The sequence below is a fragment of the Ptychodera flava genome, chromosome 22, assembly GCF_041260155.1.
Source record: "Ptychodera flava strain L36383 chromosome 22, AS_Pfla_20210202, whole genome shotgun sequence".
Taxonomy (NCBI): Eukaryota; Metazoa; Hemichordata; class Enteropneusta; family Ptychoderidae; genus Ptychodera; species Ptychodera flava.
This window is the reverse complement of record NC_091949.1, coordinates 4,749,269-4,776,489: the sequence shown is the minus strand read 5'-3', so window position 1 is coordinate 4,776,489 and position 27,221 is coordinate 4,749,269. Positions and strand designations below refer to the sequence as shown.

The 27,221-nt window shown below is 36.2% G+C and overlaps 2 protein-coding genes across 2 annotated transcripts; both read left to right on the top strand.

Annotated features, from left to right (window-relative positions):
• Positions 1–1,108: 1,108 nt before the first annotated feature.
• Positions 1,109–10,972, top strand: LOC139123322 (protocadherin gamma-A1-like). Its single transcript, XM_070689477.1, has 5 exons — positions 1,109–1,142; positions 1,450–1,640; positions 2,050–2,211; positions 10,093–10,254; positions 10,763–10,972. The coding sequence occupies exons 1-5, from the start codon at positions 1,109–1,111 to the stop codon at positions 10,970–10,972; spliced, it is 759 nt and encodes a 252-aa protein (XP_070545578.1).
• A 390-nt stretch (positions 10,973–11,362) lies between these two features.
• On the top strand, positions 11,363–24,688 carry LOC139122501 (uncharacterized). The gene is made up of 11 exons (XM_070687911.1): positions 11,363–11,412; positions 11,996–12,052; positions 12,597–12,653; positions 13,715–13,771; positions 17,556–17,612; positions 18,669–18,725; positions 19,913–19,969; positions 20,509–20,565; positions 21,205–21,261; positions 22,041–22,143; positions 24,105–24,688. Exons 1-11 carry the CDS (start codon positions 11,364–11,366, stop codon positions 24,250–24,252), a joined length of 756 nt encoding a protein of 251 aa, XP_070544012.1. The 5' UTR covers position 11,363; the 3' UTR covers positions 24,253–24,688.
• The last annotated feature ends 2,533 nt before the right edge of the window (positions 24,689–27,221 follow it).

Sequence of the window (27,221 nt, the reverse complement as noted above, 5' to 3'; positions counted from 1 at the left end):
TGGTCGGTTAAGAATGGCCATGACAGTAGATATAAAGCCTGTAGCAGTTTCATTACCATGTTGTTTACTTTTACGAAATTTCAAGTGAAATTTCTCTTAACTTGTAGTGTTACAGCAACGCTTCTTTTATTCTATCGCAGTCGAAAGAATTTATGGGAAGCATGCTGTAATAATTTAGCAATACTCTAATATTTAGCAAGGTATTCAAACTTATCGTCTAAAATTATTGCAAACATGCCTGGATAGTGCTAAACTTTTCAAAACAGTCTGAGTACGAGTTGATATAATCCTTATTTTCATTAAAAGCTAATAGTTTTGGTTCTTCTGGGAACTGAAAGGGGAATTCCATTCGTCCGTCTGTATTAATTTCAGTGAGTATTGAAAAGTGAGAAACTTATTTGAGATCTACATTGGCTCAGCAACATGGATTTGTAAAGTATCTGGGTCAACAATTAAGCTATGAGATTTGCAAAAATGTGTCGCTGCAGAAGGGAACAATTGGAAGCTAAACACCGATTGGTAGCTGCAATGGAATACGGGTGCAAAGAACGTGAACCTGAAAAAGGAACAGCATCGGGGAAACACAAAAGAACTAAATGATTGGATACAATGAACTGAAACACTAAGACAATGTAATCAGGTAGAAAATTGGGAAAAGGACACATGAGAATAGCAAGAAACATCTTTAATTTGGTGCGCATGTCACAAGGGGAGTTAGAGTCTCTTGATTCAAGGCTAGTGCCCTGAAAATGCCAATGATAACGCATTTTCGGCACCTTGATGATCGCTATCATTAAATAAACCTTTCAAGCATATATCCATATCAGATATTTCCAGGCAAAACGACTCCATTTTGGAAAGCGGATATTTCAAAATTGACCTCGAGACAGCCGTCATAATACTTACCTCAGGTTTAGATAGAGAAAATCTGGAGAGCGGCAAATTATCTTTGGCGATTAGGGTAAGTACAAAGCTTGTTACAAAGTGTATATATTCACGATCACACAATTTATTACGTTTAAATGTTGAAAGTACGAAAATTTCCTTGTTATTTTGAACTATTCAAATCACAAAAATAAATGCAAAGTGTTGGATCTCGACAGACTTAATGAAGTACTATTTACCGAGAACTGACATAATAAGTGAGCAAAATACCTTAACTCGAGCGGTCTGGGGTTTTCCCATACATTTCGAAGTCAAATCGTAGAAAATGAGCGATTGGATCTTGTTGGGGATAGCCAGAGATATGAATGTGGCATCTTTCAAAATTTACCGTCTTTTCTTTCAGTCTTTTCTTGAATCGTGAGCGGTTTTTTTCACTGACAAGCCTTGCGCATGTATTTCACAAAGCATCGAAACAAATTAGGTTAATACTATAGGCCTAAATTATGCTTGTACTATAATAATATACACTCTGTCAGTAATACATATCGTGTCAATTGATTTTAGGGCGGCAGATCAGTAGTCATGGCTACCCCATATACTCGTACAGAGATACTCTTGCCTCATTGGTTGTCACTGTGTTGGATGTCAATGACAACGCGCCAACCATGAGCCAAGCTGTTTACAGTGGACAAGTGTTCGAACATGCACCGTACGGAACGATTATCTGCGAAGTCATGGCCGAAGACTTAGACGAAGTTTGTATAACTTTTATTAATTCAACCATACAGTTCAATGCTATATAACAAATACAAGTACGGTAGATTATTTAGTATTTATTCATGTTCAGTACATTATTTATTGTTCTATTGACGCAATGTTTTCTCATATCCACAAATTTGTAACAGTATGAGACCATCGATGCAAGTATGTTTTTGATCATCAAATGGATGAGCATTGCCCTTTATTGGAATGTTAACCACTGTAAAGAGGTATCAGGGATGAATTTAGCAATACACTTGCATTAGTGTGCACTGCCCACTCGTACAACACAGAACTGTGTATTCGCTAATGATGGTTTATGACCGTGGATTTGTAAAGTTGCTGACCTGTGTTGAGACAGACGAGTAAGAGAGTTTCAATCTTCTTTTCAAATATTTAATTCAGGGAAGTAATGCCGTGTTCAGCTTTTTCATCGAATCCGACTTTAAGATTTTCAGCATCGATCAACCAACATCCGTGTCTGCAAATAGAGCTATCGCCTTCATACGTGTCAACGATTCAACGCTGTTGGATTTTGAAGTTTTACCTGCAGAGGTGAATGTAACGGTATGTAACTGACTATTATATCGGTATGATGATGATTTTTCATGATGCCGCACTCGATTGGAGAAATTTAACGATCAAGAAATACATACTAGCGCGTATAGTGTTTTTTGTATTGTTCATACTCCAAGGACATGATCCTGCACAGTATTGTTTAAGTGACAGACAGACAGACAGACAGACAGACAGACACACATACATACATACACATAGACATATATATATATATATATATATATATATATATATATATATATATATATATATATATATATATATATATATATATATATATATATATATATATATATATATTTATCACATGAACTGGCCCGAATTCCCATCTGTGTGACGTAGAACAGGACGGATAAGAAATCCGAATTACCCCTGTTGTACGTCATCAACCGGAACTTTTTTCTTGCATGGTACCGTTCAATGTCTGTCTGTCAGTCTGTCTGTGTGTCTGTGTGTCTGTCTGTCTGTCCGTCTGTCTGTCTGTGTACTCAATATCTCAAAAACGGCTCATCAGATCAGAATCAAATCTGGTACATAGATTCAGTTTGCAAATGGCAAGAACTGATTAGTTTTTGGTGGGTGTGGCTTGCTTACTTTTTGCTAATTTGCATAATTAATGATTTTAGAAAAACTGATATATATTGACAACGACTGCCACACAATTTGATGAGACTCGCCACAAATGTTGATCACTCCAAGATATATCAGCTTTGAAAGATATTAAGGGATGACATGAAAGATAATTACTAATTGCATGTTTAATGAAATTTCCTAAATAGGAGTATACATCTGGATTTACTCGATCAAAATTGACGAAACTTGGTATGCATATTGAAGATACTATGAATTAACGTTATTGAAAGTCATTAAGCATTTTACTTCATCCAAATCCCAATTTGAATATTTAATGACCTTTTGAAATTAAGGCTATATATTTGAAGTTACATGACCAATATTGATGAAACTTGCTTTGTACATTAAGATACTATGATAGAATATTATTAAATGTCACTAAGCATTTTTACATCAGCCAATTCCTAATTTGCATATTTTATGAACTTTCTAATTAGGGGTATTTATCTGAATTGACGAGACCAAAGTTGATGAAACTGGCTATGTACATTAAAGATACTATGATAGAACATTTTTGAAAGTCATTAAGCATTTGAAGTTTAGCCAATTCCGTATTTGCATATTTAATGAACTTTCATAATCAGGGATATTTATCTGTATTGACAAGACCAAATTTGACGAAACTTGCTATGTACATTAAAGATACTATGATACGACATTATTGAAAGTCATTAAGAATTTTTACTTCATCAGCTCCTAATTTGCATATTTAATGAATTTTTGAAATTAGGGGTATATATTTGAATTTACATGACCAAAATTGATGAAACTTGCAATGTACATTAAAGATACTATTATGTCGGCTAACTTTATTGAAAGGCATTAAGCATTTTTACTTCAGCCAATTCCTAATTTGTGTATTTAATGAACTTTCCTAATTAGGGATATATACTTGGATTTATTTGATCAAAATTGGCATAACATGCTATGGACATTGATGATTATACCAGGTTATATCAATATACGGCTAGTTTTCAATCGGATTCGAACCCACAACATACGGCATCAGTCGCCTAGCTGAGGGGCCACAGACAGAACCACTCGGCTAAATCTCCACTCCCAAAAAAGAGTGGTTCAATAGCCGGCTAAGTTGTTACATTTTTCTGACTGAGACCGCTCAACACGTTGTAGAGTTCGTGAAGCACTCACGCACGCATGCTCACTATCATACATCGCACATACACACTTTATCGAAGCGAAGAAACGAATTTCATCGCTTTAACTGGGCGAACGATAACCTCGGGGGCAATTCTGTCCACCAGCAGTGTTACCAACCCAGGATAGAAAATATGGCTAGTTTTCAATCGGATTCGAACCCACAACATACGGCATCAGTCGCCTAGCTGAGAGGCCATAGACAGAACCACTCGGCTAAATCTCCACTCCCAAAAAAGAGTGGTTCAATAGCCGGCTAAGTTGTTACATTTTTCTGACTGAGACCGCTCAACACGTTGTAGAGTTCGTGAAGCACTCACGCACGCATGCTCACTATCATACATCGCACATACACACTTTATCGAAGCGAAGAAACGAATTTCATCGCTTTAACTGGGCGAACGATAACCTCGGGGACAATTCTGTCCACCAGCAGTTTTACCAACCCAGGAGAGAAAATATGGCTAGTTTTCAATCGGATTCGAACCCACAACATACGGCATCAGTCGCATTTAAGTTTTCATGTCAGCTACTTTATAGTTTGCATATCTAATGAGCTTTCAAAGTTTGGAATATATAACTTGGAGGACTTGACCAAAGGCAATTACACTTGCTATATAAAGTGGTGATACAATGACAGCAGTCAAAGAAATTAATTTTTTTCAGCTAATTACATATTTGAATACTTAATGCCCTATAGAGTTAATCTGTGGTGAATTATGTTCATTATGTTGATCATAATACTTTCAATGAAGTTGCAAACATGTAGCAAAGGTTCAAATTTACACATAACTGCAATATATAATGAAACACGTGAGCATTTACAGTTCATATCTGGTATTTTAATGGCTTTGCTTAGTAACGTTGCAGCGCCAGTCGAGTCGCGTCGTGGACTTCGTACCTGGCGATACCAGTTGGCGATAAACCTGAAATCTACACCTTAACGGAAGTTCAACTGAATAAATGAGTAAAGTATATAATCATCGGGAAAGCGACATAGGAGACACAAGCATAAAGTCATTCGACTAACAACAATAGATTTCCTTCATCATAAAAAAATTCCGTAAATTCTCGCTCGGAATCAAACCTGTAGCGGCGTATACTATAAAGGCTGTAGCGAAGACATCAGTTGTTGAGCTGTAGGTACCAGTATACCGGTACCTACAGCTCAACAACTGATGTCTTCGCGGTATGCAGCGCAGCGCTGTGGATTCCGATGTACTTAGAAAGTTGACTCTGACAACACTCAAAACAGAGTTTCCGTCAAGTAAAATTAGGATGTATCTACGGGTGAGATATATGTCACTGCAAACATCGAAGTCCTTACGACGAAAACATTGACGACCGAGATCGGGATTACGAGTTGACACCGGCATGGCAGAGACCGGTGACGCATGACGGCAGCGTTGTTGGCATAAACATGCAATGAGGTAGACTCTGTGTGTCATCGAACGGAATCTTTCGCGCTCGCCGCGGTCGTAAACTTGTGTGGCATTTACTTCATAAATCTATTTGTAAATATTCTAAATAGCTCTGAATACTATGGCTATCCGTCGCTAGCACGATGAAAGTTATGTCCACCGATGGCCGACTTGCCTTGGCATCGGTACAGCGCGAGACAATGATTGACACGTTCACGTGACCGAATCTGTACGTTTGATTGGTTGAAATACCTTTGGATGTAGCAAATTTCAGCTTGATGGGATTTATGAATGAAAGTATCTCATTGGTGACGGACCGCTTTACTCTTTAAATGAAAGTAATCCGCGTAAGTAAAACACAAATCGCGACGAAATTCATGCAATTTGTTACGATAATTTTGATCCATCACGTCAAAAGAAAAATAAGAAGGCTGTTCATGTGATAAATATATAATCCCATGGTATTTTTCTCTGTTTGACGTCATCGTATACTCGTGTTTTTCGCGGAGCCGCACAACTTCTCGCCTTTGGAGATATAATATATATATATATAATATATATATATATATATATATATATATATATATATATTACTTGCCATAGTCTAATCACCCGCCAACCATTATTAATCACATACCTGACGCAATAAGCAAACGCATCTCAACAATATCTAGTGATAAGGGCATCTTTGATAAATATAAAGGGCGATACAATACAGCGCTAAAGGCACAATGCCAGAAAATGCCAAGACATTTTGACCGGTTGACCTCGCTGTTAATTTTATGCAGGAAATTACAATAACAATGCTTGGTCGAATGACGCAATGCCTTGAGGGTGGGATCGCCAGTGGTATATGGGGAGGAGTACCTTCCGATGGTGATAAGTGGTGCAGATTACCGTCGCCTAGGTGACTGGCGTATACGCGTGCCAAAAGACACCTATGGTTGATTTCCTTGTGACCAGTCGGATGGCAGAGTTGCAAATACCTGGACTGAACCATTTGGTTTTTTGTGGGTGTCGGTGGTACTTTGACAATAAAAGTAAAGATGCACATATATTGAGTTTATTGTCTTGTTTATGAGCGGCCAGTATTTCCAACAGCATAAATTATGTGCATTTGCCCTTGAAGAAATAAATAATTTTCGAATAAAACATCGCGAATGTAACTACATTCCTTAAGCTCGACGTACACTTAAGTGCCCCAAAGAACCATGAAATCGCCCGACTTTCGATTGAAGAGATGAGTTTTGCCAAATCGCGTATACAGAAAAAGTGGCAGATACTTTATTTTTAGAATCATAGACAGTATAGCGAGATGTAAAAAATGTGAAACAGGCTCCCCACCTAAATATCCTAAATGTTTTTGTGTCGAGTTTGTGTTTGATTCGTTTCGAAAATGTGTTCCTACATTCTTATCCGATTGTTTGTGTTAATGAAATGTTTGTTTCGCTTTGGATATTTGTAGAGAAGTTTGGATCAGTGTGTACGGTAATGTTTTGTTTGTGTGGGGAAAGCTTATGGCGAGACGCAGCCGGACCTATGTTGTTACAAAAGTTGATAGAGTCGCCCTTTGACGCTTGCGTTTCGAAACCCGAGTGTGGTTTCTCATCAGTCGCAGTGTAGATTCTTTCCTTAGTTTGTGTTTGTGAAAATTATTTTAATGCATTTTAGTGGTCTTGCTTTCCGATTAACGAGGCAAGTATATTAATTTTGGTCACGTTGTGAGTCCGTTTGGTGGTTCGGTTTGTTTGTTCTACATTTCTTTACTTCGGTAAATTTTGTTTTGACTGGTGTGTCTTTTAGATTTTTGCGGAGGTTTGTGAATTTTTAGGCAATAAGTACCACTGCGGGGTACGGATTTTATGTTTATTGGATCAAGATACTTACAAGTATGTGTTTGTTCTCGTACATTTTAATTAATAGTTCGTTTACTTTGTTTACTGTTTGTTCTGGCTTGTTGTGTATAATACTGAGTGTTACGTAATTGCCTTTCGCATTCGAGTACGTAATCGTTTGTGTTGACAATAACGAAAAACCGACCCTTGTCGAAGGGTTATTTTCCCAAAATTTGTCCATTGTTTGCAAGCTGGTTTATCGCGATTCTTTTGGCACGCGACATGTTTTGTTCCTTGTTTGAAAGGGTATCTCTAGAAGTGCGAGTTTAGAAGCTTCAGATAGCTTTCAAGTTTTGTTTTTTTGTTGTTCGTGGAGTCCAATTTGACTTTTCTTTGAATTGGTGTTGCGATTGTTTGTGTCTCACGATGTAGCGTAGTCACATTATACGACTTTATTTGTTGAAATCCTGAGGTGGTTTTATTCTGTTTGGTTTTGTTGGTGTCCGAATGAATTTTAAGGCTTTTGCCTAGTACTATTTTTCGGAGTTTCATAGTTTGAGCGATGATAGGTTGTTGTTGACTTTCATGTTGTTGTCGGCTTTTCTTTGGAAATACCTGATTTATTTCCACGGCCATGTTTTCTGTTACGTTACTGTGATTGTTTATTTTGTATTTAATGTTGTGTTTCAGTTGTTTGTTATGTGTACGATATTTGTTATTTCTTTTAAGTGTTTGTATGTTCTATGTCATTTATCGTATTTTTTGGTTGAAAAGGGCCGCTTGGTATGGGTTTTTGTTAGCGCTTGGCGCGTTTGTTTTGGCGATGAGCCTAGCTTTTTTATGCTTCTTTTCGCCGATTCGATGTGCTTGGTGAGTAGGTGTTTGCCGCCTTCTTGTAACTGTGTGTGCGTACATGGACAGTCTGCATAGCCCTTGAATGTGGTCTAGATTTTGATCAAACTTACAATTTAGGAGTATATATCAAAACTGATAAATGATTTATGTGATTACTGTAGCCACAGTCCCTCTAGAGGGACTGTGCTGTAGCTATAGATGGGCTACATTCAGGACGGGCAGCGACGGGCAGTAATTAGTAGGCAAACAGGTGGTTTTCACCGTGGGCAGAACTCGGTGCAATGATACTGAACATTACATGTAATAGTATACTATATATAGTAAGCTTGTCACCTTGAAGGTAATGCTGTAGGTGAAACAAGGACTTCAAACGCACGATGGTACAAACAACACCACAAGTGAAACGTACACGCGTTCCTACGTTGTGCCCACCCGGGCCACGCGATTAAAATATGACTGATACTGCTGGATAGTGTTAATTGGGTCGGTAAACAGTCAATTAATAGTTTAATTGACTACCTGGGTGATTGGCAGGTCGTGTCCAACGACGCATATGCAAAGCAGGCCAAAAGACAAAAGCCCCCAAAGTTATTGACAGCTGGCCAGGGTCACCATGAATACGCAATGAAGCTTCACTACGCAGAAACTGCGTAGTCAAGCCCTTCTTAACCGGTCAAAACCTCTTGGCATTTTCCCTCATGAAGCGGCTACACCGAACAAATTGAATTCACCAAGACCAACAAATCAACAAGGAGAACCATTAACAGAAAACGTAACATCACGTGGTGAAACCCTCTTTCTGTAGGAATGTGGAAACTAATATCGGCAAGAGATTCTCCAACTTGTCGATAAACACTTTCCAAAAGGGTCCAAACTCCACAAGATCTTCAACAAGGCCGCAATTAAAGTGAGTTATAGCAGTATGAGGAATATGGCAAGTATAATCAAATCGCACAGTAAGAGGGTAATCTCCGGAGAACAGCGTAAGGACCAACCAGCTGATTGCAATTGCAGGGTTAAGTCGGCATGTCCCTGAAGGGTAACTGTCAAGTCAAAGGCGTGGTGTATAAGGCCAACGTATCAACGGAGGACAACGGAGAGAGGGTTTATATCGGCCTCACTGATAACACCTTCAAGACGCGCTACACTAATCACATGAAGTCGTTCCACAACGAGAGATACAAAAACGACACCGAGTTATCAAAATATGTATGGAACTTAAGAAATAAGGGACAAGACTTTGACATTTCATTGTCAATCATTGATAAAGCATTGAGCTACTCTAACATGAACAAGCGATGTAATCTTTGTATATCAGAAAAGCTGCACATTATCAATGCTGACATATCTACACTGTTAAACAAACGCTCTGAGTTGGTTTCAAATGTCGCCACCAAAACAAATATTATTTATCGAATTTTAACACTACCTACAAATAGAATGGTTCGTCCCAATCATATATGTAAGAGTGTCGAGCTAGTAATCCTTTCACTCTATCTGAGGATTGCAAGATGCATGAAACTTAAGTAATAGATTTCATTACTTTGTACTTGAAGTAATCTGTTTTATATATATATATATATATATATATATATATATATATATATATATATATATATATATATATATATATATATATATATATATATATATATATATATCAGTGGCTTGGTGTCAATTCAGGCAATGTATAGTGCTCGATGCGTTTCCGCAGGGCATAGGTATTGCTAGACGTGGAACCTGTCGTGATTACTCTACAGACTGTTTCATGCGCTTGGCAATCGTCAATATATACATAACAAAAATAATTTTTGAGATCTAAAAGCGTGACAAGAATTTAAAAATAAATTGACAAGGACATGACAGGGAGCTACTGTAACATTAATAATCTTAATGCTAGTCATCTAAAACTTGAACGTAAATTAAATTAAATAGACGATCGTAAACGTGATTTTAAATTGCCTTGATAGGTCTTCGCGGTAGAGACCATGACATTGGAACGCTTACAGAGCGACAAGTCCATTGTGATAGTTGCGATCACTGATATCAATGACAACTCGCCTGTGTTCATCAATGACCCATACACAACTTCAGTTGACGACGATATTGAAGAAGAAACGCTCTTGATAAAGGCAAGATTAGAAAATTTAATTATACACTGGACCATACAAACAAACGTAAACATATTTTTACTCCAAATTTATCAATTCTGTTTTTAACACATTAAGATGAAATTGCTAAAATTGCGATTCAAAATACCAAAAGTTAAATGTATAATTGCTTTTTATTTCAGAATATTTATAATTACACTCTAGAATACGGACTTTAATGGGAAATAATTTGTATATCCTTATTGTTTTTTTGTTTCAACATGTCATTTTATTTCTTAAAATAAGTCGTTCAGGGCGACCGCGTGACCAAATTGCCAAGGGGGCAGGGCTTAGCTGAGCTAAGATTTGGGTTATTTACAAAAAGTTTTATTCTTAGTGTGGAATATTCCAGGTGGAGGGGGCAGCTATTCCCCATGGGCTACGGCCCTGTTGTTGAGTTTATAAATCAGCTTTAGCTGATTAACTTTGTGCACTCTATGACGTTATTGATATAAAGAAGGAGACTGAATGTTCTTTATATTTTCTTTAGATCGAAGCTTATGATTTAGACAGTGGACAAAATGCAGAAATCGAGTATAGTCTATGGTTCGCAACTGATAACGGATTGGATATATTCACGATAGACCAAATCACTGGAGAATTATTTGCCAGTTATAACTTGGATCAATTGGATGCCAATGTCATAGACAGTTATGTCGTGACGGTAATGGCAATGGATAAAGGCTATATACCTCGGTAAGGAAAGGGACCATATTATCACTTAAGTCAGTATGAATTTCAAAGCAGGAACAACAGTAAACATTGATATACTTTGATAACTTTCATTCTCTGAAAAAGAATTTTTTCTTATTCCATCGAATTCGTCTCTCATAATGTATGTTGAAATACAAAATGCAAAACCACTATGCCTTGTGTATAAAATATGATACACAGAAAAATAAATGAAAGCGTAGTACAAATAGTAGGCAACTCGGGTAGTACAACATAGATAGCAATGCAATATTACACTTGACTGATGATTTGTACTTCATACTGTTCAAGTAATTCAGTTGAATGTTAATACAAGTTTGACAATATTGCCGGTGTAGCATTCAATGATCAATTAATGTTTTATTACTCTCATGGCAAATATGACAAATGTTTTCGTAGAGGTGAAGGGAATGCCTATTCCAAGACTCAGTAAGTAACAATTATCCTGGCATTGCTCCCAAAGAAGTCAACAGATGTAATATACTTGATTTGATTGATTGATTAAGCTAATTCTCAGCACTAGTAACGTTTTAACAAAACACTTTCTGTACTGACTACAGTTTCTCAGCTTCATCCCTATTATAATTATAGCAGACTTGTAGATTTCCCTTATGCAGTGAGGAACTTAGGTACATTACCAGCTATATGTCAACATGTGACCCCCAAACATATTATGCATTATGCTTACAAATCAAATGCTTGGCACCTGGCATCCTTTATTAAAAACATTGCGGAAATGCAGTTGATGCACAAATATATTTGTCAAATGCTAAAGTGACAAATGTTTTAAATTGATGTCGTTTGAACAGCTTTCCATTCTCTTGTCTTGAATACGGTTTGTAATATTTATGAAGGAGGTAAAATGAAGAGGGAAATATTTCAAATAATTGGAAAAAATCAAGAACGTTAAGGTTTATAACAAGGTCTTATTAATATTGTATGCCATACTCATCAGTCGCTTTTACGGTCTCCTTATAACGTTTTTATCGTTACCTTTTTACTTTTACATCAGCGACTGAAGACATGAAGCCATCTGAAGGAAGTTCGATTTCGACACAAACTCCTGTAGGTCAGTGTGTAGATTAATGAGAATTGAACTGAAAAAGTGAGGGATTGTAACATTTTCCATTACAACATTAAACCTTATTTTGCATCAAGTAGAATACACCTCTTAGACAGATGTTTGAAATCTCATATTTCCCATTTATCTTACGTTACTGCTTACGTTGACTCACTTTCGGAATGAGTGAAGTCTTCACTGTCTTTGTGAAAAAGGAAAAAAAATCTTCCACTCGAGTTCATATAGGAATAGTAGGCTAATTGACTGTCTATTATGAGTACATTATAGGAAATGTGTTTGTCTTGTATCAAAATTACGATGAACTACTGAGCTACTAATCATTATTCATGAAATCTAAAGAGGTATATTAAAGTTTTTTTCCTAGAAAGTTTGAGAAAAACCTAAGGTCTGTCAATTTCGAGACACATACTACCTTAATCAAGAATACCAAGTTGTATTGCAACGTCTTATTAAAACCGTATATCATGCTCATTGTTCGCTTTTACAGTCTCCTTCTAACGTTCTTGTCGTTACGTTATTACTTTTACAACAGCGACTGAAGACATGAAGCCATCTGCAGAAAGCTCAAGTTCAACACAAACTCTTGTAGGTCAGTTTGTAGAGTCATGAAAATTGAACTAAAATAGTGAGGCCTTGTAACCTTTTCTGTTACTAACGGTAAACCTTATTTTGCATCATATACAATGCGCCTGTCGGACAGATATTTGAAACCTCAAATTTACCAATAATGTTAAAGCGTGGACTCACTTTTGGAATGAGTGGAATCTTCACTGTCCTTGTGAAACGCGAAAACATAATTTTCAGCTAGAGTTTGTATAGGAAAAGTGGCTATTTTGAATTTCAAATGCGCGTTCATTTAAGGAAATTTGTTTTCCAGGTACTAAAATTACGATGACCGCCCTGACCATATTTACGAATTCGATACCGAAATACGAAAGTTTTTCGGCAGGAAAGTTTGAGCAAAACTTTAAGTCTGTCAATTTCGAGACACATATTATCTTAATGTGAGTTAGTACTTCCTAAGGAAATTATAAAGTGGCGACTCAAAAAGGCGCCAACGCATCCACTAACATCTAAACTTATTTTACAGAGGGGATTTTATCGTTTATTAGGCTTATATATGTTAAAAGTGTATTGACCTATAGCAGAAATGCATTAAATTTTACATAGATAACGACAAACTGAACATAGTAATTTTACATAGATAACGACAAACTGAACATAGTAGAACACAACCTAAATCATTTCGTGGACAATCATGTAATCTCCGGTTCGAAACCATCATTGCATCTTGGTGCAAGTGGTCCTAACACACAAACTCGAATTTGACGCCATGACATAAAGTGTTAATCCTATAGTCATTGGCTAATACTTTTTCTCGGGTTTTCTTCCGAAAGAACTGACAACTCTGTTTACATTTTATCGGAGTTGTTGGTATGATAGTTGTATTGGTGATTATAAATGTAATGGTTACGATATATTTTTGAGAGGAAGTAAATTGATGAGGGCAATATTTTTAAATGATGATTTAAAAAACACCAAGAATACCAAAGTTTATGTCATCGTCTTATGTACACCAAATCTAATGCTCATCAGTCACTTTTACGGTCCCCTTATAACGTTTTAATTGTTACTTTACTTTTACATCAGCGACTGAAGACATGGAGCCATCTGAAGAAAGCTCGACTTCGACGCAAACTCCTGTAGGTCAGTTTGTAGAGTCATGAAATAGAATTAAAAAAGTCAGGCATTGTAACATTTTCTATTACAACGGTAAACCTTATTTTGCATCACGTAGAATACACCTCTCAGACAGATGTTTGAAATCTCATTTTTCCCATTTATCTTACTTCACTGCTTACGTTGACTCACTTTCGGAATGAGTGAAGTCTTCACTGTCTTTGTGAAAAAAGGAAAACATAATTCTTCCACTAGAGTTCATATAGGAATAGTAGACTATTGCGACTGTCAATTGTGAGTACATTATGGGAAATGTGTTTCTCTTGTATTCATGAAATCTAAAGAGAAATATTAAAGGTTTTTTCCTAGAAAGTTTGAGCAATAACAAGTTGTATGACAACGTCTTATTAAAACCGTATATCATGCTCATCTTTCGCTTTTACGGTCTCCTTCTAACGTTTTTATCGTTACGTTTTACTTTTACATCAGCAACTGAAGACATGAAGCCATCTGAAGAAAGCTTGAGTTCGACACAAACTGTTGTAGGTCAGTTTGTAAAGTTATGAAAATTGAACTAAAAAAGTGAGGCCTTGTAACATATTCTATTACTAACGGTAAACCTTATTTTGCATCATATACAATGCACCTGTCGGACAGATATTTGAAACCTCAAATTTCACAATGTTATCGCGTGGACTCATGTTTGGAATGAGTGGAATCTTCACTGTCTTTGTGAAACGCGAAAACATAATGTTCAACTAGAATTTCTATAGGAAAAGTGGCTATTTTGAATTTAAAGTGCACGTTCATTTAAGGAAATTTGTTTTCAGGTACTAAAATTACGATGACCGCCCTGACCATATTTACGAATTCGATACCGAAATACGAAAGTTTTTCGGCTGGAAAGTTTGAGCAAAACTTTAAGTCTGTCAATTTCGAGACACATACTATCTTAATGTGAGTTAGCACTTCCTTAGTAAATGTATTCTTAAAATGCAATTTGGCGACTCAAAAGGGCGCCAACGCATCCACTAACATCTAAACTAATTTTACAGAGGGGATTTTATCTGGCTTATGTAAGTTAAAAGTGTATTTAGACCTATAGCAGAAATGCATTAAATTTTACATAGATAACGACAAACTGAACATAGTAATACACAACCTAAACCACTTCGTGGACAATCATGTAATCTCCGGTTCGAAACCATCATTGCATCTTGATCCAAGTGGTCCTAACACGCAAACTCGAATTTGACGCCATGTCATTAGTGTTAATCCTATAATCATTGGCTAATACTTTTTCTCGGGTTTTCCTCCGAAAGAACTGACAACTCTGTTTACATTTTATCGGAGTTGTTAGTATGATAGCAGTATTGGTGATTATTAATATAATCTTAACGGTTACGATATATTGTTGAGGGAAGTGAATTGAAGAAGAGGGCAATATTTTTAAATGATTATTTAAAAAACACCAAGAATACTAAAATTCATCTTTACGTATTATTAATACCAAATCTAATGCACATCATTCGCTTTCACGGTCTCCTTATAACGTTTTTATCGTTACGTTTTTACTTTTACATCAGCGACTGAAGACATGAAGCCATCTGAAGAAAGCTCGAGTTCTATACAAACTCTTTTAGGTCAGTTTGTAGAGTCATGAAAATTGAATTGAAAAAGTGAGGGATTGTAATATTTTCCATTACAACAGTAAACCTTATTTTGCATCAAGTAGAATACACCTCTCAGACAGATGTTTGAAATCTCATATTTCCCATTTATCTTACGCTCTGCTTACGTTGACTCACTTTTGGAATGAGTGAAGTCTTCACTGTCTTTGTGAAAAAAGGAAAACATAATTCTTCCACTAGAGTTCATATAGGAATAGTAGACTATTGTGACTGTCAATTGTAAGTTAATTATAAGAAATGTGTTTCTCATTTACGATGACCTACTGAGCTACTGATCATTATTCAAGAAATCTAAAGAGAGGTATTAAAGGTTTTTTTTCCTGGAAAGTTTGAGCAAAACCTAACGTCTCTCAATTTCAAGACACGTACTATACGTTAATCAAGAATACCAAGTTGTATGACGACGTCTTATTAAAACCGTATATCATGCTCATTGTTCACTTTTACGGTCTTCTTCTAACGCTTTTATCGTTACGTTTACTTTTACATCAGCGACTGAAGACATGAAGCCATCTGAAGAAAGCTCTAGTTCGATAAAAACTTTTGTAGGTCAGTATTTATAGTCATGAAAATTGAACTAAACAAGTGAGGCCTTGTGACATTTTCTATTACAAACGGTAAACCTTATTTTGCATCACATACAATGCGCCTGTCGGACAGATATTTGAAGTTATCGCGTGATCTCACTTTTGGAATGAGTGGAATCTTCACTTTTTTTGTGTAAAGCGAAAACATAATTTTCAACTAGAATTTCTATATGAGTGGCTATTTTGAATTTCAAATGAGCGTTTATTTAAGGAAATTTGTTTTTCAGGTTACCCCCTGACCATATTTACGAATTCGAAACCGAAATTTGAAAGTTTTTTTTGGCTGGAAAGTTTGAGCAAAACTTTCAGTCTGTCAATTTCGAGACACATACTATCTTAATGTGAGTTAGTGCTTCGTAAGGAAATGTATTCTTAAAATGTAAAGTGGCGACTCAAAACGGCGCCAACGCATCCACTAACATTTAAACTTATTTTACAGAGGGGATTTTATCTGGCTAATATATGTTAAGAGTGTACATAGACCAATAGCAGAAATACAAAATAATACAACTGCATCAAATTTTTCATATACAACGACAAACTGAACATGGTAGAATTCAACCTAAATTATTTCGTTGACAATCGTGTAATCTCCGGTTCAAAAACATCATTGTATCTTGATGCAAGTGGTCCTAACACGCAAATTTGAATTTGACGCCATGACATAAAGTGTTAATCCTATAATCATTGCCTAATACTTTTTCTCGGGTTTTCTTCAGAAAAAAATGACAACTCTGTTAACAATTTATCGGAGTTGCTAGTAATATAGTAGTATTGGTGATTATTAATGTTATCTTAAAGGTGACGATATATTTTTGAGGGAAGTAAATTGAAGAGGGAAATTTTTTAAAATAATAATTTAAGAAACACCAAGAATACTTATGTTTATGTAAATGTCTTATTAATATCAAATCTAATGCTCATCAGTCACTTTTACGGTCTCCTTATAACGTTTTTATCGTTACGTTTTTACTTTTACATCAGCGACTGAAGACATGAAGCCATCTGAAGGAAGTTCGATTTCGACAAAAACTCCTGTAGGTCAGTGTGTAGAATAATGAGAATTGAACTGAAAAAGTAAAGCATTGTAACATTTTCCATTACAACGTTAAACCTTATTTTGCATCTAGTAGAATACACCTCTTAGACAGATGTTTGAAATCTCATATTTCCCATTTATCTTACGTTACTGCTTACGTTGACTCACTTTCGGAAGGAGTGAAGTCTTCACTGTCTTTGTCAAAAAAGGAAAACATAATTCTTCCACTACAGTACATATAGGAATAGTAGGCTATTTTTACTGTCAATTGTGAGTACATTATGGGAAATGTGTTTCTCTTGTATCCAAATTACGATGAGCTACTGAGCATTATTCATGAACTCTAAAGACAAATATTAAAAGTTTTTTCCTAGAAAGTTTGAGCAATAACAAGTTGTATGACAACGTCTTATTAAAACCGTATATCATGCTCATCTTTCGCTTTTACGGTCTCCTTTTAACGTTTTTATCGTTACGTTTTACTTTTACATCAGCGACTGAAGACATGAAGCCATCTGAAGAAAGCTCGAGTTCGACACAAACTGTTGTAGGTCAGTTTGTAGAGTTATGAAAATTGAACTAAAAAAGTGAGGCCTTGTAACATTTTCTATTACTAACAGTAATCCTTACTTTGCATCATATACAATGCGCCTGTCGGACAGATATTTGAAACCTCAAATTTCCAAAGAATGTTATCGCGTGGACTCATGTTTGGAATGAGTGGAATCTTCACTTTCTTTCTGAACAGCGAGAACATAATTTTCAACTAGAGTTTGTATAGGAATGGTGGCTATTTTGAATTTCAAATGCGCGTTTATTTAAGGAAATTCGTTTTTCAGATACCAAAATTACGATGACGCCTTGATCATATTTACGAATTCGAAACGGAAATATGAAAGTTTTTTTGCTGGAAAGTTTGAGCAGAACTTTAAGTCTGTCAATTTCGAGACACATACTATCTTAATGTGAGTTAGTGCTACATAAGGAAATGTATTCTTGAAATGTAAAGTTGCGACTCAAAAGGGCGCCAACGCATCCACTAACATCTAAACTTATTTTGCAGAGGGGATTTTATCTGGCTAATATGTGTTAAGAGTGTACATAGACCAATAGCAGAAATACAAAATAATACAACTGCATCAAATTTTTCATATACAACGACAAACTGAACATGGTAGAACTCAACCTAAAATATTTCGTTGACAATCGAGTAATCTCCGGTTCAAAAACATCATTGCATCTTGATGCAAGTGGTCCTAACACGCAATCTCGAATTTGACGCCATGTCATTAGTGTTAATCCTATAATCATTGCCTAATACTTTTTCTCGGGTTTTCTTCAGAAAAAAATGACAACTCTGTTTACAATTTATCGGAGTTGCTAGTAATATAGTAGTATTGGTGATTATTAATGTTATCTTAAAGGTGACGATATATTTTTGAGGGAAGTAAATTGAAGAGGGAAATTTTTTAAAATAATAATTTAAGAAACACCAAGAATACTTATGTTTATATGAATGTCTTATTAATATCAAATATAATGCACATCATTCGCTTTTACGGTCTCCTTATAACGTTTTTATCGTTACGTTTTTACTTTTACATCAGCGACTGAAGACATCAAGCCATCTGAAGAAAGCTCGAGTTCGACACAAACTGTTGTAGGTCAGTTTGTAAAGTTATGAAAATTGAATTAAAAAAGTGAGGCCTTGTAACATTTTCTATTACTAACAGTAATCCTTACTTTGCATCATATACAATGCGCCTGTCGGACAGATATTTGAAACCTCAAATTTCACAATAATGTTATCGCGTGGACTCATGTTTGGAATGAGTGGAATCTTCACTTTCTTTCTAAAAAGCGAAAACATAATGTTCAACTAGAGTTTGTATAGGAATGGTGGCTATTTTGAATTTCAAATGCGCGTTTATTTAAGGAAATTCGTTTTTCAGGTACCAAAATTACGATGACGCCTTGATCATATTTACGATTTCGAAACGGAAATATGAAAGTTTTTTTGCTGGAAAGTTTGAGCAGAACCTTAAGTCTGTCAATTTCAAGACACATACTATCTTAATGTGAGTTAGTGCTACATAAGGAAATGTATTCTTGAAATGTAAAGTGGCGACTCAAAACGGCGCCAACGCATCCACTAACATTTAAACTTATTTTGCAGAGGGGGTTTTTTTCTGGCTAATATATGTTGAGAGTGTATTTAGACCTATAGCAGAAATACAAAATAATACAACTGCATCAAATTCTGCATAGATAACGACACACTGAACATAGTAGAACTCAACCTAGGTTATTTCCTGGACAATTGTGTTATCTCCGGTTCGAAACCATCATTGCATCTTGATGCAAGTGGTCCTAACACGCAAACTCGAATTTGACGCCATGTCATTCGTGGTAATCCTGTAATCATTGGTTAGTACTTTTTCTGGGGTTTTCCTCCGAAAGAACTGACAACTCTGTTTACATTTTATCGGAGTTGTTAGTATGATAGTAGTTTATTAATATTCCCCGCCAAGCTCGCCTAAGGACACCTACGTTACCGTTTGACAGATGTACCGCCCCAGTCAGACTCCCCGCCTGACACTGTGGACGGAGCGGGTCGCGCCTCTCCCGCGGAGGGAGCTCGGCGCTTTTAATTTTAATGTAATCTTAACGGTTACGGTATATTGTTGAGGGAAGCAAATTGAAGAGGGAAATATTTTTAAATGATAATTTAAAAACACAAGAATACTAAAGTTAATTTCAACGTCTTATTAATACGAAATCTAATGCTCATCATTCGCTTTAACGGTCTCTTTACAACGTTTTTATCGTTACGTTTTTACTTTTACATCAGCAACTGAAGACATGAAGCCATCTGAAGAAAGCTCGAGTTCTACACAAACTCCTGTAGGTCAGTGTATAGATTAATGAGAATTGAACTGAAAAAGTGAGGGATTGTAACATTTTCTATTACACCAGTAAACCTTATTTTGCATCTAGTAGAATACGCCTCTTAGACAGATGTTTGAAATCTCATATTTCCCATTTATCTTACTTCACTGTTTACGTTGACTCACTTTTGGAATGAGTGAAGTCTTCACTGTCTTTGTCAAAAAAGGAAAACATAATTCTTCTACTAGAGTTCATATAGGAATAGTAGGCTATTTTGACTGTCAATTGTGAGTACATTATGGGAAATGTGTTTCTCTTGTATCCAAATTACGATGAGCTACTGATCATTATTCATGAAATCTAAAGAGAAATATTAAAGGTTTTTCCCTAGAAAGTTTGAGCAAAACCTAAGGTCTGTCAATTTCGAGACACATACTACCTTAATCAAGAATACCAAGTTGTATGACATCATCTTATTAAAACCGTATGTCATGCTCATTGTTCGCTTTTACGGTCTTATTCTAAAGTTTTTATCGTTACGTTTTACTTTTACATCAGCGACTGAAGACATGAAGCCATCTGAAGAACGCTCGAGTTCGATACAAACTCTTGTAGGTCAGTTTCTATAGTCATGAAAATTGAACTAAAAAAGTGAGGCCTAGTGACCTTTTCTTTTACTAACGGTAAACCTTATTTTGCATCATATACAATGCGCCTGTCGTACAGATATTTGAAACCTCAAATTTCCAAAGAATGTTATCGCGTGGTCTCACTGTTGGAATGAGTGGAATCTTCACTTCTTTGTGAAAAGCGAAAACATAATGTTCAACTAGAATTTCTATAGGAATAGTGGCTATTTTAAATTTCAAATGCGCGTTCATTTAAGGAAATTCGTTTTTCAGGTACCAAAATTACGATGACGCCCTGACCATATTTACAATTCGAAACCGAAATCTGAAAGTTTTGGGGCTAAAAAGTTTGAAAAGTCTGTCAATTTCGAGACATATGCTATCTTAATATGACTTAGTGCTTCCTACTGAAATGTATTCTTAAATCGTGCACTGGCGACTCAAAAGGGCGCCAATGCATCCACTAACATCTAAACTTATTTTACAGAGGGGATTTTATCTGGCTTATATATGTTAAGAGTGTATGTAGACCTACAGCAGAAATACAATATAATCTGATGCTCATCATTCGCTTTTACGGTCTCCTTCTGTCGTTTGTATCGTTACGTTTTTACTTTTACATCAGCAACTGAAGACATGAAGCCATCTGAAGAAAGCTCGAGTTCTACACTAACTCCTGTAGGTCAGTTTGTAGATTCATGAAAATTGATTCAGAACTGAAACAGTGAGGCCTTGTAACCTTTTCTATTACTAACGGTAAACCTTATTTACAATGCATCGCTAAGACAGATGTTTAAAGTCTCAAAATTCCCGATAATATTATTTTACTTCATGCGTGGTCTCAGTTGGAGTGTGCACCGTGTTTGTGAAAAGCGAAAACATAATATTTTTTTTCCACCAGAGTTCGTATAGGAATAGTAGCTATTTTGAATTTCAAATGCGAGTAAATTTCAGTAAATATGTTTCTCTGGTCTAGAAATTCGTACGATGACCTCATGATCGTTATTCACAATTTCGAAAGAAAAATAATTAAAATTTCTTCTGGAAAGTTTGAGCAAAATTATGTCGGCTGGTTTCGAGTCACATACTATCTTTATATCTGTTAGCGCTTCCTACTGAAATGTATTCTTAAAGTGTAAAGTGGCGACCCAAAGGGGCGCCAACGTATCCGCAGACCAGGGCTATTTCATCTGACTAATTTATGTTCATAGTGTATTTAGTCCTAAAGCAGAAAAACATAACAAAACAACTGTATCAATTTTTGCATTACCAAGTTGTGTATACGGACAAACTGAAAAAGGCAGAACTCAACCTAAATCATTTCGTAGAACGACCATTACCTCTTGATGCAAGTGGTCCTAATATGCAAATTCGAATTTGACGCGATCTTATTAGTGTTAATCGTTTAATCGTTAGTCAGAGAGATATTTTAATACCTTTACTTTAATTTTCTTTCGACAGATGAAAATGATAACCTCGTTTACATTTTATCGGTGTTCTTGGTATTGTCGGTGATTATTAATGTAATTTTAACGGTTACGATTATAGTTTTGTGCCAGAAACGGTGAGTATAACAATTTTGTAATTTTGGAATATTGACCGATAAATATTTATCCAATACTTTCCCTGAAACTTCAAGTTTCACATAAGTGAGACGAATTCATTTAGAAAAGGGAATTGTATTGAAGAAATAAAAGGCGTGTGCCTACCAATAAGATTTGTTAATAGGCAAGGAAGAAATGAAAGCCAAAAAAGTAACGGGCGAGACGAGGCTTTCTTCTCGCCCCACTCAATTAATCAGCGTCGCCCTTTATTATATTTATGATGTCATCAAATTAAGGAAAATACCAATTATTTGCGAAAATGCATGTCTGAGAACCCGTTTGCCCAGGACCATGGGCAAGGAAATTCATGAATATGTTTGCCGTCTGTCTGTTTTATGTACGTACGTACGTACGTACGTACGTACGTACGTATGTATGTATGTATGTATGTATGTATGTATGTATGTATGTATGTATGTGTGAGGGTGTGTGGCCACTCAAATTTCTTGAGAACCAAGTGCCTCAGACTGCAAACGTGCATGGCGTTGTAAATTGTATTTTTCTGGCAATTTTTGCCATTTTGATACAAATCATCTCCTAAGAACATGATCATCTGAGATGTGTTTGAAATGGTATAGATGACCCAGTTTCTTCATTTTGAGGCAAAATTTAATAGCAAGATTGTATTTTGTGCGCAATTTTTGCAGAGTTGAATATGCCATCTTGATACAATCAATGTGGTGTCTGTGTGTAGTTGTACATAGTGAGTACTGCTTATGTTAGTCGCTTGATGGAGTACTCGAGATGAAGGGAACAATCTAGAAGGATTAGTCATTACTTAATGATCTATGTAAAGTACCTTCCCTCTTTAGTTAAAGGCTACTCTGCTTATGCAAATTCGAGAGACGGAATGCTGACTGTGGATGGAACAGCACATGTCATATCCCAGATTACCATGTGAGAGTCATAACAACATTTGTCAACACACCAACTAGTTTGCTTTCTTGAAATTACTATGTCTGGATGTTCACTGTACCTGAACTTAGCATGTTCCTCAGTCCACAGATAAGACGGTATTATCTGTGCATAGTATGCATTGTTGTATCCGTGTATCTGTGCAGGGGGTTTGCAAGTATGAGTATATACTCAATCAATTTATCAGCCTTGAGAATATTGTCAAAGGACCTTTGCACATGCCAAATGATATTATGCTGTGTATTCTTGCATGCCACCTAAATCTATAGCAGCTACCGTGCTTTTGACTCATTTATTGGTTTAAAAAGTCATATATGTCGAGTTTTAATGATAAAGCACAAGGCCCCAGTTGACAAATGACAATGCCTTCGACTGAAAACGTTGATGGCGTGTTATAATGGTTCATCATTGTATCGAAAAATGCAAATATGCAATGGTGGGCGAATATATCTTGTAGGTGGTTGTGAAACAATGATTTGACATCAAGGCCGGGGGAAAAGTAGATTTATTGTTCCTAAGATGGATTTTGTTTTTACGAACTGGCAAAATCTTCCAAGTGGTACTGATGACCTGGGGTCTTGATTGTTCAATCATAAAGGCATTCTGAAAGTAAATTCGTAGCTTTTCCACATACTCCCAAAATAAATACAGCATGTGAATTATGCATAAAAATGCTCTGAAAGTAATAACACAAATGCAATAAAGGTTAGGTCTAACATTGGCACTTTTTCAAAAATAAATTCAAATTAAGCAAAAGTATATTCGGCGATTCCAAGGAACATTTTAATTCTTCTCTCTGGCCCATATAAAGAAAACTGTTCACAAAATGTCGCAAGCGGGAGTTCTTCAAAATATTTTCGCGAATTTAGAAAAGCAAATGGTTTGATTAATTACTGACTTTAATTCGGTTCTGCTGCAAGCAGGAAAACTTTGAAGAAATCAAGCTATTAGCATCGTTCCTTATATTTCCACGACACAAATCCCTTGGTTTCTGTTTTACCACCAGATACCGCACCAAAGAAAAGGGAAAAGGCATATATACCCAACGTTGGCTTGAAAATGACTACCCTTGTGAGCTTGACGACACTAGTCCCGTCACCAGAGAAAGGAGCTACGAGGATGACGAGACACTTTTTTATTCGACCGTGCAATGAAGGAATTCAACCAAGAAATCAACTATCGGAGAGAAGCGGCGCTCAAAATGCTGAAATTATCGCATTATTGTCAATAATTATGTATACTCCTTACACTGCACGTGGAAACGCGGAGAAGTACAGATTGTAGAACGCTGGGTTATTTAGTCGCATTTCAAGTCAAAATCACTAATAGCAGGCACCTAACGCACGTATACGTAAATTAACACCGTAAAGAGATATGGCGTATCTCGTTATTTGAACATGTACCTATTTTCCCGACTGTTGTTCTATTAAATTGTATAACTGTCATAGACAACATGATCTGTGGTGCTATTTACAGATTTCTTAGCAAAAAAGACTATATTTTCCTCTCGTCGTGAGATCTCACGTGACTTTGGTACTAGTACACTACTCGACAGCCAGTCACGTGATACTTATCAGCCCGTTTTTGTGATCGTGGGGACCTCAATAATTAAAAACATAAGAGTAGTAGTCTATAAGAGGTCTATAGGATGTTGCTGAAGTATGTATCTTAACTGATAATTTCCAATTGTCAATGTTACACTGGTTGTTTTACACCTACAATTTGTGTAGTAGCTTGTTAGTAAATAATGACGAAATTTGCATACAATATTTTACAAGAGATATTTTTGTCGTTCTGGAATTATCTATGCCGATTAAGTATGAAGTACGACATCAACTGTGTATGCCACCTATTAGGCCCCGAATCAGCAATCAGCGGTAATACCATTAAGTTTTTGGTCGCGGATATCGTTAGTCCATGGGCCAAGCTATCACGACTACATTACTAGTATGAAAGAAAAAAATAATAGTATAATGGTTGCGTATTTTCTTTTGTGTATTTGATAATTTTACATTTATTTAAAACAATAGCACTATTTCAAAACTGGCCCGGAGATTTTGACACTTTTTGACACTCGGAGCTGTCGGCACATGGTATCTTGTCTTAAACGGTTTGATGAAATAATGCCATTTCCCCAAAATACGATATGAAATCGTCGTTATTGATGGAATTTCCTCTCGTAAACTGGAAAAACATAAAGGTAGATGAAGATGCTGCTCTGGCACTGTGTCCGACTATCGTTACGAGGGTTGGATGAAAAGTTTTGGGCCTAACTATGAAGGAGTGATGCCAAATCAATGACGCTTGGTTTGCATTTATTTCAACTCTTCAGATGAACTGACTGGTTTACTTTCATTTCGCTGTGTATATGACTGCTGATACAAGACCTACAGAAAAAAGGACGAGGAAAGTTGAGAAAAAACGCATCTTGTTTCATCAGGACAATGCTCCGGCCCACAAATCAGTCATTGCCATGGCAACAGTGCTTGACTGCGGCTTCAAACTCGTTCCACACCCCCATACTCTCATGACCTAGCACCCTCAGACTTTCATCTCTTCCCCAACACAAAGAAACAGTTAGCAGGAAGGCATTTTGACGATGACGATGACGTCATATCCGCCGTTCAGGACTTTTTCGACGACCAAGATGAAAGCTTCTACAAAGTAGGGATCCAAGCGTTGCCGCACCGCTGGCAGAAGTGTGTGGACCGTAAGAGGGACTATGTTGAAAAATAAATAGTGATAATTGTGAGCATTGCTTTTTTTTCACTTTAAAAATCGATCGTGCTGAAAGTGCTAGAAAGATGTGGTTTTGAAAAAGTTTTCCTTCATCCAAGACCCCCTTCTAGAAAATGTGAAGCGTCATTTGATGGGGAAAAATTTGCTTATCTTCATTCTGACCGTCCCTACCATGGTTCAATGGTACGTCTAATGGTCGCAGTGTCGATCAGATATCAGTTCAGATTATACGGGTTGGTCATACACAAGGGTCTACTACCAACCCCCAGAACAATTAATCAATCAACAAGCTTATATAGCGCTAAAATTAACAATGTGAATGTAACTGATCATAATGGTATTTTGAAAGAATCAAAAATATTTTACGCTGACCTTTACAGCTTAACTAACCCAGATATTGAGACTGATAGCTGCAAATTCTTCACAAATCCAAACGATGTACCTACCTTATCAAAAGAAAAGGCTGAAATTTGTGAATGGTTGCTTCAAAAGGAGGAAGTTTTTCAAGCCTTGGAAAAATCCCCCAAAATAACACACCAGGTTGCGATGGAATACCACCAGAGTTTGTCTATTTTTCTGGAACAAACTGGGAGACACACCAGTAGATAGTTTGAATTTTGCGTACTCTAACAGGAAATAGTCAACCATACAACGAAAGGCTATAATTTCATTACTAACAAAACCCGGTAAAGATGGTCCTAATATCCAAAATTGGCGGCCAATTTCCTTATTAAACACGGATTATAAAATAGTTAATAAATGTATCGCCTTAAGAATCATTAAAGTCCTGGATTCAATCACACACGAAGATCAGACTGCATTTATTAAAGGGAGAATATTAAATTAATCACAGATGTACTAGAGTATTGTGAAACTGAAAATAAAGAAAGTCTCTCCTTTTTCCTTAAAGAAAGCATTAGACAGTTTTGAATAGGGTTTAATGCAGAAACCTCTCACTCTGTTTTGGAAAGTTTTGGAAATTCCCTAAGACAGTGAGTGGGTTGAAACCTTTATAGTAAAATTCAAAGCTGTGTCATAAACAGTGGATTTTCCACTGGATGGTTCAAACTCGAAAGAGGAGTTAGACAAGGATGTCCCATGTCCACGGCCTTATTTATAATTTCAATCGAATTATTAGCAATATGTGTAAGAAATTCAACTATTGTTTCTTCTAAACAACTTTACTGCTAGGAAATCTACGGTTCATCTAGAACAGTATTAGTTTAAGGCGATACCGAAGGATTCAAATTGCTAAGCAACGGTTGCTAAGGGTAATTTCCAAAATCAATCAAAATGCAAAGTTTTCATGGTTTTCTTTGCATAATAAAGATTTACAGAACCATACAATTCCAAAAGACGCAGGTTTGTCGCGCGATTGGTCAGT